At 33.8% G+C, this 15,696-nt stretch overlaps 1 protein-coding gene across 1 annotated transcript in view; it reads right to left on the reverse strand.

Moving 5' to 3' along the window:
• LOC128246605 (histone-lysine N-methyltransferase MECOM-like) overlaps nt 1-6,908 on the reverse strand; it is a 30,214-nt gene extending 23,306 nt beyond the window's left edge. The window contains exons 1-2 of the mRNA XM_052964896.1: nt 6,799-6,908; nt 6,204-6,403 (exon numbers count right to left, since the gene is read on the reverse strand). Of these exons, the coding sequence (XP_052820856.1) occupies nt 6,204-6,275 (72 nt within the window). The 5' untranslated portion in view covers nt 6,276-6,403; nt 6,799-6,908. The remainder of the gene's footprint in view (nt 1-6,203; nt 6,404-6,798) is intronic.
• Nucleotides 6,909-15,696: the final 8,788 nt, after the last annotated feature.

Raw genomic sequence — 15,696 nt, forward strand, 5'->3', positions numbered from 1 at the left:
CCTTTATTTTAAAAAAGATTGAGTAAAGAAGAGCTGTTATTTACTTATTTCTATACATTTTTAAATGAAATTAAAGATTCAGTAGAGACATTGTAGGATTTTATTTGCATTTTCCTTAACAAATTCAGATTGACTGTTTCTTCAGCCAAAGTTCATGTGTTTTTGAGTTTTCTTAGCAGCGGTAAGATAATTATCTTCTCCATCTTACCATAAACAAATTTTAAATGAGAACGCCTCATTGTTTATAAGTCTATTCATTGCAGATAAGAGCAGTAATCAAATACATGACAACAATTTTAATGAACATCAAAGTCTTTAAATTGTCAATAAGGTTCAATTGAAACAAATTGGCTGTCCCTAAATTCCAAATTGATTTAAATTGGGCGTGTAATATCATCTAGTCTCCGAAACAATTGATGCTAATTTGACTGTAATTTCTTTCTATAGACCACTTTGCTGGTGTCAGTTATGCTCAAATTTAAACTGTGTTCTGCTATTTTAAAGGGCATATTAAAAACAGGTGAAAAAAGATTTTGGTGTAAATAAATTTTGTTCTTCAAAAGGTGTTCCTATAAATGAAAATTTGCATAAACATTTTACTTCCAAGACATCAAAGGCTGACAGTGGTCAGGCGTATAGCTGTCTCAAAATACGCGAGTACGCGGCTGAATCCACATGATTCTGACAATTTTTTTTTTTTAAATCAACCACAGTTGCAGTATGCATACTTGACTACCTGAATTTTCCATTTTCCAGTACCAGATTGGACCATGGGTTTCAAAATGTTCTGAGGTGGCATTCCCCCCAACACCCCTTGCAAAATCATGAATCCACATAAAAAGAGGGCTAGCTATGCCTCTGGTGGTATTGCATGCAAGAGAAAATAAAATATGTTAGTTTCGTAATGCAAATACATGTACAGCAGGGAATGAATATCATTTTATATGATATCTGTATCTGCCATGTGTTTATGCTGTTATTGGTCTTAAAGGCATACTTAATGCAAACTTTCAAAACATCAAAACTTTGAATCATCGAAAGAAAGCTTTGTATGAAATAGTTTGTTGTAGAAAATGAGTAACATTATTATTATTCACTGTAAATTACTCCATTAATTTATTATAATTATCTATCAATTAATGAGTTCCAAAACACTAGGATTGGCTTATCAACAAGTGTCAGACTTCTATAGCCCACAGGAAGTCAAGGAGACAATAAAACCTGTTTTATTTCCGTTCTGCCCATCAGCTCCTGGATGACACTGGCGTGACGCAACCTTGCCATGATAAGCACAGCCACATAGAAAACATCAATGTGACTCATAGAGGACTCTTAATGATCTATATATTAGCAAGAAGCAATGAATTAATCTGATATTCATTATATTAGCTTTGAATAAGAATCATTCATTTTTGTAGAATTACCCACACCATCTCCATACCATCATTGAGCTATTAATTGAATTTGCTGAAGAATAATTATTGAACCTAAGTTAATGTATTTTTATTTTTATTTTTTAAAGGTACATTGTACTACTACTTAACATTTGTGTTCAAAATTACCTAACATCATCCATTTTTGTTAGAATTCTTTTAAAATATTTGACAATTCAAAATAATTCACAAAATTTATATTTCAAATTTGGCTGTTTAGCATGGAAACAGTTCACTATGAACATTATGTGTAACCCAAAATATATTTTTTAACTGTTTTCCCTACCAACCCTTTTTTTGCACCCAATTTCTGACTGTTATTTTTTTCTCTTTTTGGAATAATTTTGGCATTTTATTTTGCACAAGAAAGATGCAAAAATGTACCTTGATCTATGTTTTTTTATCCCAAAATTAATATGCATCTCAAATATACTAAAAATAATAATATCATGACCTTGACCTACCTTTTTGCTTTTGGCTGTGAAAATAGAAACATTTTTTTTATTTTTTTACGCCTTACAGAGAAAGTACCATTGACCTCGTTATAACTGTTTACAGGATGTCAATGTAGCTTTCTGTCATGAAAACAATATTTCATTCTCTACATTTCCTCCCCCCATCCCTTCTCTCATCTCTGTCACGCTCACATTACTCATAAGCCCAGCCATACAGAATAACCCCGCCAAAACAGCCACTGAGCAAAACTCTGTGAATCTGTGAAAAGGGAGAAGACACTAAACAAAAATAGGAGAGAAAAACTCACATGAGATAAAAATAAATTCAAACATGACATTTCTGTACAAAAAACATCACTATTATAACAACCATCTGTCTGGAAGAATCCCCTATTTTCCCAGGGTGCTGTGGGTTCTATCTGTGAAGTTACTGCAGGAGGGAGGGTGAGAAAGTGGCAGGTCCCAATGATATAAGTAAAAACAGATGTGCCTTTGTGATTCAAAAAAGCATCTTCACTTGAGTATTTTTTTATTCTCTCAAAATGTAAGGCCAGAGAAATGAAAAATGAAATATATAGTCCTGTTTCTACTTTCTTGTACAGGGATGTCAGGTCTTGAATATCTAAGTTGACCTAATAACTCTAGTTCTATATAGGAAGTTCAAACTCCAAAAAGGCAATTGATAGCAGGTTCTCTCAACTTTAAAACCGAACTCATGTCCCATTCAAGACGTAAAACTGAACTCATGTCCCATTCAAGACGTAAAACTGAACTCATGTCCCATTCAAGACGTATAACTGAACTCAGGTCCCATTCAAGACGTGGGTGCATGTGCTATGGTAATGGTCACCAAGGCGGACAAGTGATAAAATGTGAAGGTCTATCCCCATGCACCCCCAACCCCCTCCCCTCCACCCTTACTTCCCCTTCCAAACCAAATACTCCTTCAGTTTCTAAACAACCTTGGGTAAAAAAATAATATCTTTAAACTATTTTGCATGTCTGCATACCGAATAATGCCAAATTTTGAGTATCTGTGTACTGTGTACCAATCTTCATAAGTTTCCAGTAGTAAAAAAAAAAACACCTTAAAAACCGCATACCAAAAACGGAGGTTTTAGCCCATAAGAGTTTATGATGAAAAGTCAAATGGAAGGCATCATTATTTTTAAGCCCATCACACTTTTTCAAGGACAAGCCTACATTATGGCCTCTTTCTTTTGCATTACTTATATCATATAATGTACAGATTGTTCAAAATGACATGTGATATTTCAAGTCTTTCCGCCTATACTGCAGATGTATATTTCAGAAAAGACAACCATTTTCAAGACAAAAGATACGCTGTCCCATCGCCCATAAACCCATGCACACAACTGCCCGTCCTAATAGGATGTTTCATAATATAAACACTCTCCCATTCTATCTTCTGTGACAGATCTCCCTGCTTTTTTTCTCTCCGCGCCTTTTTACTTATCTTCAGTCTTTAATGCGGAAACTACAAGCCATTTCAAAACTTGTGTTGTTTACTTCTAGATTTACAATTGTTTGTTTGGTTACTGAATGTAATACTGTTGTTTTTTTAACTTAGAGGGTGTGTAATTGGTTGTGGAATAAGCTCATGCTGTAACCCCACCAACCACCCCCACCCCATTTCAGTATGCGATATTCAGGAGCTTTTTAAGGAGAAACCAGGACTCAAAGGGGTAGTACACAATAAGCAAAAACTCAGTTTGGTGGGGATGGGCTGCAACCCCCCACCTCGTATTTCGGTTAGCGGTATTCAGTAGCTGTTAAGAGGGCAGTATACAGTAAGCAGAAACTCAGTTTAGCATTATTTGGTTTGCTGACCCTAAATATTTTTATTGTGAAAAAAGAACCATGTGAACTATACTGTCCACAATATCATGTTTATCAATATTAAGAAAATATTCCTTTATCTTGATGATGATGAATATTTGACATTGATGTTGATAGTGATGCTGCTGCTTCTGCTGCTGATGATGATAGTGATTATGATAATGATGGCAACAACAACAGCCACTATGGCAACCACAAGGATTAAGATGATGACGATGATAGTTTTAATGATGAGGGTGATAATACAGCTGCTGTTGTGGATTATGATGCTGATTGTGGTAATGCTGCTGCTGCTTTTATTACTGATGACGATGTTACTTCTGCTGCTAATGATGATGACAGAAGGGCGATCACATGAACATCACCTAACTGTAGAAAACAAAAGAGAGCAACTACTTGTTTTCTTCCAGAGAGAGACACCCTGTTGGGTGAAACTCAATGAGATTCCCCAGTGGAAGATTTTCTCAGGCTCCTATACTCTGCAAGGTGTCATCACGGAACCGGTTTAGCCGGCTCTTTTGATTGATACAAGTCATGATGAGCCGTGCTTGATTATCATGGACCAAATGAGTTTTTTGTGCCACTGTTTGTTTATGTTAGTTGTATGATAAGTATATTTCAGAAGAATGATGCCTTTCTTATGGGTTTCATGCCGAATCTTTTCATGGGATTCTTTGTTTTGATTACAGAAGGAACTGATATTTGTTTAACAATCTAAACACCAATATTCAAGTGTATGTGTTCTCACGCGGACAGCAGAATCACTTTAAAACTTGTATATTTCTATAACTTTGATGTTGTTGTTTTTTGTTTTTTTTTGTTTTCAGGTATTTGTTCAGTCTGAGGAAAATCCTACAAAGCTTAATTGTCCTTGAACCTTTTTTCCTTAATTAAATGGCCCATTTAGTTGGACCTTGCTGTAAACAATTCATGTTTTAGAATGCTGCCTAAAAGGGGCATATATTATGCACCTTTTAGGCAGCATCCTTAATTAAAAAAAATGTTTTTTGCATCGTATGTAACCTATTAGGATGCAAAAAACATTTTTTTTAATTTTAATGCTTTTGACTTTAACGGTTAAAAGTAAGCATATGAATTGTGTACAGATAAAAATATTAGCGACATTTTTGTGTTTTTTTGGCTTGGAAATATGTTGGCCACAAAGCTATTAATTGAAAACCACACTTACATAAAAGTTAACCATTTACAAATTATATGCTTTTTTGTTTTAATGACTTACACTGATAATGCATTAAAATTTAAAAAAATAAAATTTGGAATCAACCTAGCTTTATTGTGCCCCTTTAAAGTCAAATTAGTTAAACATAATATTTTTTTTTTCAAAATGCATTTAAGAGTGTTTTCCTATATTAGGCCCCTATAAGTTTACTCAAAAATAAATTCATGCTGATACCTCCCTAAAAGTCTGTGACATAGAGTCAAATACTTTGACATTTCCCTTGCAACATGTTTCACTTTCCAATAATTATTTTCTGAGGCCTTTTCATGGTCACACAAAAAAAAGTATCTTCATTGATCTGAGAATTAATCTGAAGATTATAAAGACATTTTCATCAGCTATAAGACACCACATTTTCAGAAGGTGTTACATCTTTCTTGAGCGAAATGACAAATCTTTTTCAAGATGTTGCCGAGAATTAATATCCTTTTCTGCCACATATGGCAACATTAAAGAAATCAAGTCGCGTCCTTAAAGCATATGAACAAAAGTAATGTTCATCTTTTATGCAAATATGTCTCTTACAAATAACATGACGGTGGGATGGGCAAACTGGCAATAATAAATTTCTTTGATATGCGAGAAATTAGCTTTGCATTTTACCTGAAATGACAAATTTTGTTTTACTTTTTTTTCTTTTTCTTTTTTCTCAATATCATGGCAATTGAACAGTGTTCAGTTAATTTAAATTTAAAAAATAATATAAGTATATAAGTTCCTACCTTTAAGGAATAGCATGGATGCTAGTATATTTAATTATTTACCAGCATAATGTCGATCTATTTTTCATTTTACTGTAGAAAAAAACTCATAAAAACACATGAGATTTATTTAAAACTCAATAAGCCATATGGCTCACGAAAACATAAACACAATATTTACAAATATATATACATTTAAGTAAACCATGATTCAAGTGATTAATCACAAATACATTTACTGCTGATATTTAAGAAAGGTTATAAAAAATAACATCACATGCTTTTCAATTGACATTTTGTTGAATTTCATTTCTTGCTCTTGAGACACTATTATAAATGTCGTATCAATTTCCTTTCATTTATTCTTGCAACTGTAAGGCTTAAGAAAAATTATTGTTTGTTTCAAATTACCTGACTACCTACCCTATGTTTTTTTAAATATTAGTGACAAACAAAGAAGTTTTTTTTATATATATTATCATTTTCATCACAAATATTATTTTAGATAACTTACTTCATTCTGATTGGTTGGAACTGGACCAATCATCTTCCCTGCTTGGAGACTGGCCACTGTAGCTACACCCATCCGTCCTCCATTTTTCTTCAGAACAAAACTGGTATCCAAGGTAACCAGTGACCTTGACCTTTGACCCCAACTCTCATCTCTGACCTTTGAACTGACTGTAACATCATCTTCGCTGGATGAATCCTCATCTGTAATAAAGGATACTGTTAACTTGGGAATAATAATATACACGGGGGCTCATTACAATTTATAGTTAGGATAAATAATGATGTTTTTATTCCACTTTTTGTTGGATGTTGAATGTATATATACTTATAATAAAATAATTGTATGCCCTTTTAAACAGTAAAGGGACTGCCATCATGCAGGTTGTAAAAATAGTACAAGGCATTAATAAGAGCACTGCCCTTTATGTGTGCTTTGCAACAATACCATGAGCTATAAAGTTGTTTGAAGTCACAAAATACTGCATCTTTGATATTGAAGGCTAATTGAGAACATAAAAATACAAGTTATTATCAAACATATGTAAAGTACTCTCTTTGATATGCACAAAAAGTTAAAATGATTCTGCAATTTGTACCATTGTCTGTTGGAGACTTTGTTTTTACTTCTGATGTTTCAGTTGGCCAAATAATAGGGACTTTCAGGTGTTCCAGATTCAGCAGTCTGTCTTCATGGTCATCGTCTCCATCTCCATGGTAACCTGAGTTGTCAAGATAACTGTTGGTAGGGGCTTCTTGGTTACTGCTGTCACTTGATGCAGACTGGAAAGATTCGCATGCAGTTGGGTTGGTTGTCAATCTCTCATCTGATTGGTCCAATTCAGTCACATGATCTGTGACATCATCTTTTTTGTCATCTGCAAATAGGTCAAAGTTCAGGGGTCATTATAGAAATAGATTGTTATTGATAAAATCTTTACTTGTCATTTTTGGATAGATTTTTTTTTTATACGAACAAAATAATTCACATTTCCCATAATAATGCCATTCTTTACAAACATTTGTTTTGACAAAAAGCTTTCAAAATCAATGTTTGCAAAACCAAGAGAGCTTGGTAGATGTAATCAAAGGTATTACTGCCTCAGTTTTAATCCACTATGAAATGTATCAAAGTAAATATTAGACATTTTATTCAGACACAGAAATATCCATCTGCAGATCCATTCAGTTGGCATCAAGGAGGGTCGATGTTTTTACAATGTCTTTATGCGGTCAATAGGTCTTCTTCCACTTGTTCATATAGAGCTAACACTACTAACATTATAAAATTATGAGAAAACCTATCAAAAACCAAAGTGACAATAGACAACGATCTCAGGGCTAGATTAATTTTTTCGATTTATAAAAACATAATTTTGATCTGAGGGTCAAGAATAGAACTGACAATATGATGATGTCCCTGAAGAGACTTTTGAAATTAGTTGTTAAAACAAGTTATCTTTATTTTGCTTTATGACTTTTTAGAGCTTTGTTGCATCCACTTATGAAATGCGAACCCTTGGAAAGAGAATGACTTATCCGCTTTTAAAGATAAATTGAAGACAGCGTATTGTTACAGTGACTTTTACAAGGACAATAAGCAGAATATAAAAATGGAAATCATAAAATCTTTAATGGACAACATTATTGTTAGCAAATACTTAAGATGTTCAATAGATTATCTTTTTACAATACAATCACATTTCATGCTTTTGACACGTTTGTTCTAAAATATAAGCCAAAGAAATTGATAATACATGGTCATCAATTTGAAAAGCCATAAGTAATACTTTGAAAATAATCTGTTACTTTTAAAAGGTGGTTCTTTAGAATGTTTGGACTTGATATTTGATCTGTATAAACAGTTTGATGATTTTGAACAGACAAATTTCAATAAATAAATTCCTCAAATTGTGACAAAATAAAACTGCTCACAATAAAAACAGCTGAAAGAAAAGTTGAAAGTAGTTTTACTTTTAGAATTCACAAGAGGATTAAGGAAGAGGGGTGCATGGGCGTGCGACCCCCATAAAATTTTCCAAGTATTTTTGTCTTAAATCAAATTCTGAAAAAAAGATAAAATACACCAAAATACATCATTTCAAATAAATAATAGCAATTATTAATAATAATAATTATCTTAAAGGCGCATAACAAAGGTTGATGCAAAAACATGATTGTTCATTTTTAATGCATTAATTGTTATGATTAACTAATTTAAATTTTATGATCAAAACCCCCCAAAAAGCATATGATTTGAGTATAGATACGTAGGTGAATGTCCGAAATAGAACCCAAATAGTCGAGCGCACTTAAATGCCAAAATTTTTATCCATCCCTGGAAATTGACAACAGTTTTTATGCCTTTATTTCTTCGACTTACTGACTCATTCTTGTATAATGATAATTATTAATTTTTCTACTAAGTCGTCATCAAAGATCTAGATAATAACAATTATTTACTACTGACCACATCTACAGCCATAATCGTGTTTGCCGTGCGCCAAAGTAAAACCACAGAAGTATGAAAACACGTCTTTAAGAATATCTCAGCAATTTCCTTAAGTCTAAGCCCTGATGTATCAAATTGCATCAAAAAGATCTTTAAGGGGGATTAAGCCAGTATTTAGTCATACTGACCCTGCTGACCGGAGCAGGGCAAAGGGGCCGAAGAAATGACCACATGAAGAATGCTGGTCAACAGTAGAAAACTGGTAGTTAGTCAACACAGCAACACTTGAGTGAATGGTCAAGACTGACCACTATCAAAAGATCTCAGCTGAAGAGATAAGTGATATTACACTAACATTGATACTCTAGATATTATAACAAAATAATTGACCCAATCTTGGACAAACATTGCATGAATAGCCGCCAAAGAAGATCCCCTTTGCTCACGAATAGGTGAAAAAGTGCTGTCCACTTCTGTGCAAATATGATTTAGAAAAGCAAAAGTAAAGCTTCCGATGTGTTTTTAAGAAGATAATTGTAAAGTTGGCACAGGTGTGTAGGGACAAACACTTGACCATCTTTCTGACCGGTTGGAATGTCGCGATTACCAGATGTCATAATTAAAATATATTACAAAGAAATTTTCTTGGGAAGACCTTCAAATGATTTAATTCAATGAATAAGTGCTGAATTTACTTAACTCTTGTATAGTTTAAGGTTTAGCAAAATAAAAACCCTGTTTACAAGGACTGGACCAAATTTCAGGAACGCTTGTTGAGTCGTATATAAACGATTAAGCTAAGCACACTATTTTGTTTTGTAATAACTTAAATTTTGTGATATTCTCATTTTAAAGAGTTCTCAGACTTTCAAAATAAATTTTCTTTATGATAATCATGATTAAATTATTAAAACCTTGGATAACTGAGTTTAAAGAGTAAGTTGGCTAGATTAAATAAGATGCTTGATATTGTTATGCTTATAAGATCTTTCAAGAAATTGAGGCAAGTCATCATGTTTCCTACACAAATCATCCTTTAACAAAAAAGCAAACTAAGTGCAATTTTCTCAGGCATAAGGAGAAAACTACTCAGTCAAGAAATCGGTTGTAAATAAATCTGTTTACAATGTTAAGATTTCATTTTTATCAAGATTTTGTGCTTTTTATTTTCTGAAGAAAAAAAAATCAGCTTTCATGTTCGATGAACTTATTCAAACTTTGGAAAATTTAGTTCGAAAATAAAGCTTTTGGCTAATGAAGTATATTTAGATACTTAAGAATATGATGCTGAAGATTTTTCAAGAAATTGGGGCACTAAAGATATAACTGCCACAAATCATTCTTAAAAAAAAAAAATTTTTAGGCAGAATGAGAACAATACTCAGTCAAGAAAATGGTTGTAAATAGATTTGACCATTTGTATTCATTTTGCATGTTAAGATTTCATTTTTATCAAGCTCCATGCTAGATTTGGTGTTTATCATTTTCTAAAAAAACATAATCTTTCTGTATACAAGGTATTGTCACAAGATCTACATGAAGCAGCAAGAAGCTAGTACATATTTGTAGAGTATTACTTTATCTTGCACTAAAATCCATTCCAGCCCATAGCCTTTATTTCCATCATTTGTCTGGATTATTCTCTGTCTCTTTAACCATACTTATCTTAATCCTTATACAGATACTTTACATAATTCTGACACTCTGCTAATCTCTTCCAACAAATTATCTACCAATGCAAATAATCAAGGGACCAGAAGCACAAACAGCAATTCTAAGGCCTGCAAATCCCTTTCCTTAATTTGTCTGAAAGAGAAAACCTCTATATAAACAGAAGAGGGTGCCGAGTGATATTTTTATCAGTACGCCTTGAAGAATATCAGTTATGTTAAATAAACAGACATTAGAATAAATAAAATGTAAAGAAATACAACAGTAGTCGACAAACATGGAAGGATTGCTTAGCAATAGGTATAATCTGGTGGAGCTCTTTCCGTCTTTCTGTCCTCAGTCAGGTCTAGGCATGTAAAATGTACTGTATGTCACCGACACCAAGACTATGGTACATGGAATTTTTGGTTAATTTTTATATCCCCCCATTAATTTTAGCATGTAAAGAAAGGTATGGGATACATTGACTTTTATTTTTTGTCAATTTATATATCCCCACCCCCATTAATTTTAGCATGTAAAGAAAGGTATGGGATACATTGACTTTTATTTTTTGTCAATTTATATATCCCCACCCCCTCCCGAATTGATTTTAGAAAACAGTTTAGCATGTTAAGAATGGTATAAATTCTAAATCTTAAGTCCTAAAATCCTATATCTTCTTCTTCACAAGCCCCGCCCATAACCTTGTGGAGCATTGTCTGTCCTCCTTCAAGTTTGAGCATATGAAGTGCACACTGTCTCATCTTTTATTCTCACTGAGGCTGAGGTTCATTATTTTTAATTTTATGTTTTTTCCTAAAGTACATTTAGAACCAGTAGTAAAGACTATGTCCAGAATTTATGGTATTTAAGTAAATATGTCTGTGTATTCTGAAATATAAACTTAAAAGAACAATAACTTTCTACCATGTACATAATTTTGTATACCAATGGAAACTGACAGAGTTCCAGATATATTTTAAGATCTTAGAACATTCCTTGTATAATGTATGATAAAATTATATATTTTGTAAAATTGAATGAGATTTGGCTGTGTCAGCAAAATTGGCCCAGTTTCCACCATCAAGACCACCTGAGGTTTGTTCTTCCATATATGAAGTACACAAGATAACTATATTGGGCAAATCCTTAAAGGATGATAACCCCAAACCCATGACATTCATGTCTCTAAGTTCTTAATTTCATTTTATCATCCATTCCCATTCTCTGCACTGTCATGGAATGAAGAAATTTTCAAGTGATTTCTATGAAACTGATAGTGTTTTTATATTCTATGTTTATTAAGGACGGTCTGCATTAGGTTTATAGATAGAAGTCAATGATTTCTATAACTTGTCGTGAAAGCTTCAAAGATAGCAGAATATTTATGATGAAAGGTGCACTGTCAATTTTGAATAATGTTGAATAAATTTGAAGAATCAACTTGTAAATCATTTGGCCAGACAACTTGGAGGAAATATGCCAAATGATCAAATCATGTGCTGATGCAATGCAAGTCTGTTCTCCTGACATGCTTTTGACCAACAACATGTTAGTAGTTAGCCAATACATAAGTGATTTTAGGACGTTATTATAGGTGTTGAGCAAGATTTCCTCATAAGTTTGTAATAACTATAATTTCCAAATTTCAAAAAGGGATTTTTTGCTAAATGTCAAATGATTTTTATATATGGCACATGTTTTATCAGTCATTTAATTAAGGTTGTTCAATGAACAAGCCACATTTCTTACACAACTGCTTACAGGTGCGTAGCTAGGGTCAATTTAGGACTACACAGATCGATGCCAGACAGCATATTAACCCCTTCACCCCCTACTCCCCTTCGGTTTTCATTTCAAATTTGGAGTTTTTGGTATGACAAATACTTCGACCTGTCAAAATTTCATTACACAACTGTGTATTTGTGTACAGTCAGCTACGCGCCTGGCTAAACATCAATATTTTCATGTAAAATCCCAAATTTGAGCAAGCCCGGAAAACATTTTACCAGTGAAGGGCTTGCAGGCCTGAGCTAATTTCAAACACTGTATTAAACAACACAACTTTTTCACTGTAAATGACAGAATGAAAAGCTATATTCTGGTTTTTTTAATACAGTTCTTAGCAAATGTTGAAACTATCACTGACATATAATGGTTTATAGGTCTGTGGCACTTTGTAATCACGATAAACTGTCCAGGAAATTTAGCACATTTTTTTTGTAGGCCTGATGTTATTATATACTGTAAGTTTTGAAAACTTATATGAAAACTGAGGCCTACAAAAAATACATATGTTTCAAGGGCAACCCAACCCTACCTGGCAAAGCATCTCGATCATTGAGGTTGTTGTTTTTTTCGACCCAAGATAAATAAAAACACTAAAGTATTAATTACTTAGTAAACAACATACAGACACATCATTGTAAGCATTACCGTCTTTTTTATGTTTAAACTGGACAGAAAACAACTTTGTTTCTACCTTACCTAACATTATTGAGACAGTTGAACTAAACTCGCCATTTTTTTTTTAGGCCTGACCGAAAAGCACTAGTCAATCAATCTTGGACAAAGATTGTGACAATTATTTTTCTTTGGACTATTAATGATTGCATTACATGAAATATTTCATAGTTTCAATTACTTTATATTGACGATATTTCACTAAAATGAATATTTTGTGAATTAACAGTACGCAATCATGTTTATAAATATGGCAGTTTTGACAAAAAGGGAGACGACCGAGTTTGTTGATCATTACTAAAATAAATATTTAACGAATTCTTTTGTTAGAGCTTTCGACCAGGCGTGATGTTATATATGATTTTGCTTAATTTTTTTTTATTTTTGGTAAACATATAAGTGAAATACTTAAATTTGCCTTATCTGATATTGTCTCTCAATTTCCCTTCTTTTATTATCATAGTTGTACATAGACGGTTTGATTTATTGTAGCATTTAGGATTTCTGCATAATTATGCTAAAACATATCAAAATTACAGATGCATTTCAGTTTTTATTATTTAAGTCAGTATGCTAATGGTTTCTCCTGCAATATTTTTTATAGATCTGGGGGCCGTGTCAATGTAGGAGTTTGGTGTTATCGTTGTCTGTATAAACGATACGAATGGAAATCCTCATCAATTGGCCTTTCCTCAATTTTGAGTATTGCCACAAGTATATACGAGCAAAATGAAATTAGTTAAATCATACAGACACAAGTTTACTTTTCGAAGTTATCGTAATGCAGGGGCGTAGCTAGCCCTTTATTCATATGGATTCATAATTGTGCATTGGGGTTCGGGGGCATGCCCCCTCGGAAACTTTTGAAAACCGAGGTGCAATCTGGTGCATTCTGGACGCTTTGAGGTGTTTTATTTAGTACTGGAAAATTGACAGTTTTAGGCTCATATAGTCAAGTAGGCATACTGCAACTTTAGCTGATTTTTGTTTTGTTTGTGTCTGAATCTTGTGGATTCAGCCGCGAACTCGAGTATAGGCAGCCACGCGCCTGTAATGAATCTACCACGACACTATCGTCGGCAACCTCGATACTTGATTCCGTTTTACATCATAAATACCGTCGGACGATTTACTGACAAAATCTCGTTTTAATAAATATTCATGAGGCAGGGTAGACAACTCTTCTTCCAATGAATTCGCATATTACCATGCAATATTCTTGAATAACACTGTACTGTCAGCAGCCTCCATGGACGAGTGGTCTCGGCATCTGTTTAAATGGTTGTACTGTAAAAGCGGGCCATTTCATTTCCATTTTTCGCCAGAATATTTTCCTACGGTAAAGCATATGGAACAGTGCGGAATCAATTAAATTCCCCATTAATAAGTCATGAGATTTTCCTAGCTAAATCACCCAGGGTTCACAACGAAGGAAAGCTTATATAAGTGTATTGGGGGTATCCCTCGATGCCACGACACACGATTATCATTCCTCACTCATGTTTGTAAATATTGTCCCTTTTTGCTAACAATGGCTACTTGAAAACCACTTTATCCAGCGTCTCAAATAAACTCCAGCTTATTATTTGACAAGATAAATTTCATTTACTCTTTGTGGTGATAAGTTACATTAAGAGGATCACTTCATGGTGTCATTAATACGGTTGCTAATTAATATATTTGATAAGTAAACTCATTAAGTTTGAATTGGTATGTCTCTCAAGACAATCTGTATGTTACATTGTATTTGTTTTTATATATGTTATCATTATTTGTATATTGTTGACAGACACAGGATAAATGTGTTGAAAACTTGGCGAAAGAAACGTGCAGCGTAGGTACACAGTTGAACCCCGTTGGCTCGAACTCGCTTGGCTCGATTTCAACGTTGGCTCGAACTCGATTGGCTCGATTTCAACGTTGGCTCGAACTTGATATTAAGAATTCCGATTTTATTCTATTAAGTGTTAGCATTACCGCTTGGCTCGAATTTCCTGAGACTCGAGGTATTTTCGTCGGTCCCTGGGAGTTCGAGCCAACGGGGTTTGACTGTATTCTTGTCACGTGCAAACGTCGTATGGTATTCATTATGTCAAAATCAAAGTACAAGTTCCATTTTAAACCCTATAACTCGTTTGTCATATCAGTAAAGGTCTTTGTCCATTTAAGTCGTAACAATAATTATATCAGTTATAAACACCCCTTTGATATAATGGTGCATCGTTGATTAGCACTCATAGTCACTGTAAGTATTCACTAGCGGATACAGGGGAAAGCACCCGGCGCCCCCTACTCCCACACACCTGAAATCGTCCAAGTTTACGTTTAAATTCAATGTAGGAGAATCGCCGACCCCCCCCACTCTCCCTCTCCCCACACACCTTAACTCGTCCAAGTTTACTTTTAAATTCAGTGTAGGAGAATCGCCGACCCCCCCCCCCCCCCTCCCTCTCCCCACACACCTTAACTCGTCCAAGTTTACTTTTTATTTCAATATAGGAGAAAAAAGTTATAAAATACGCCAAAAATGCACCATTTCAGAAAAAGAAATTTGCAAGTCCAAGGGTTACGCCCCCTAAGTTACGCCCCCTCTATCGTCGATTCCTGGATCCTCTCCTGGTATTTTGTTAGCAATTATATGGCCACACTTAAACAATGCATTGTTTAGCCTAACCCGGAACACACTTTGAGAGATGAGTAGGTAGGTAGTTTTTTTCTACTTTCAAACCCCTTAACTCCTTAATAAATAAACGCGCTGAAAGCGTTAAAAGGCTGTAGGCGCGACAAGCATGATTTTACAGTTCTGATCACAGTCATATAAAATCGAATCCAAAAATATTTTCAGTTGCCAAAAACTGTAACCGATGAGTATTACATAAGAATAGGTAATGTAAAGTGATGAATCTTTAATACCATTAGCTAGTTTCAT

Source organism: Mya arenaria, chromosome 9 (assembly GCF_026914265.1).
Source record: "Mya arenaria isolate MELC-2E11 chromosome 9, ASM2691426v1".
Lineage (NCBI taxonomy): Eukaryota > Metazoa > Mollusca > Bivalvia > Myida > Myidae > Mya > Mya arenaria.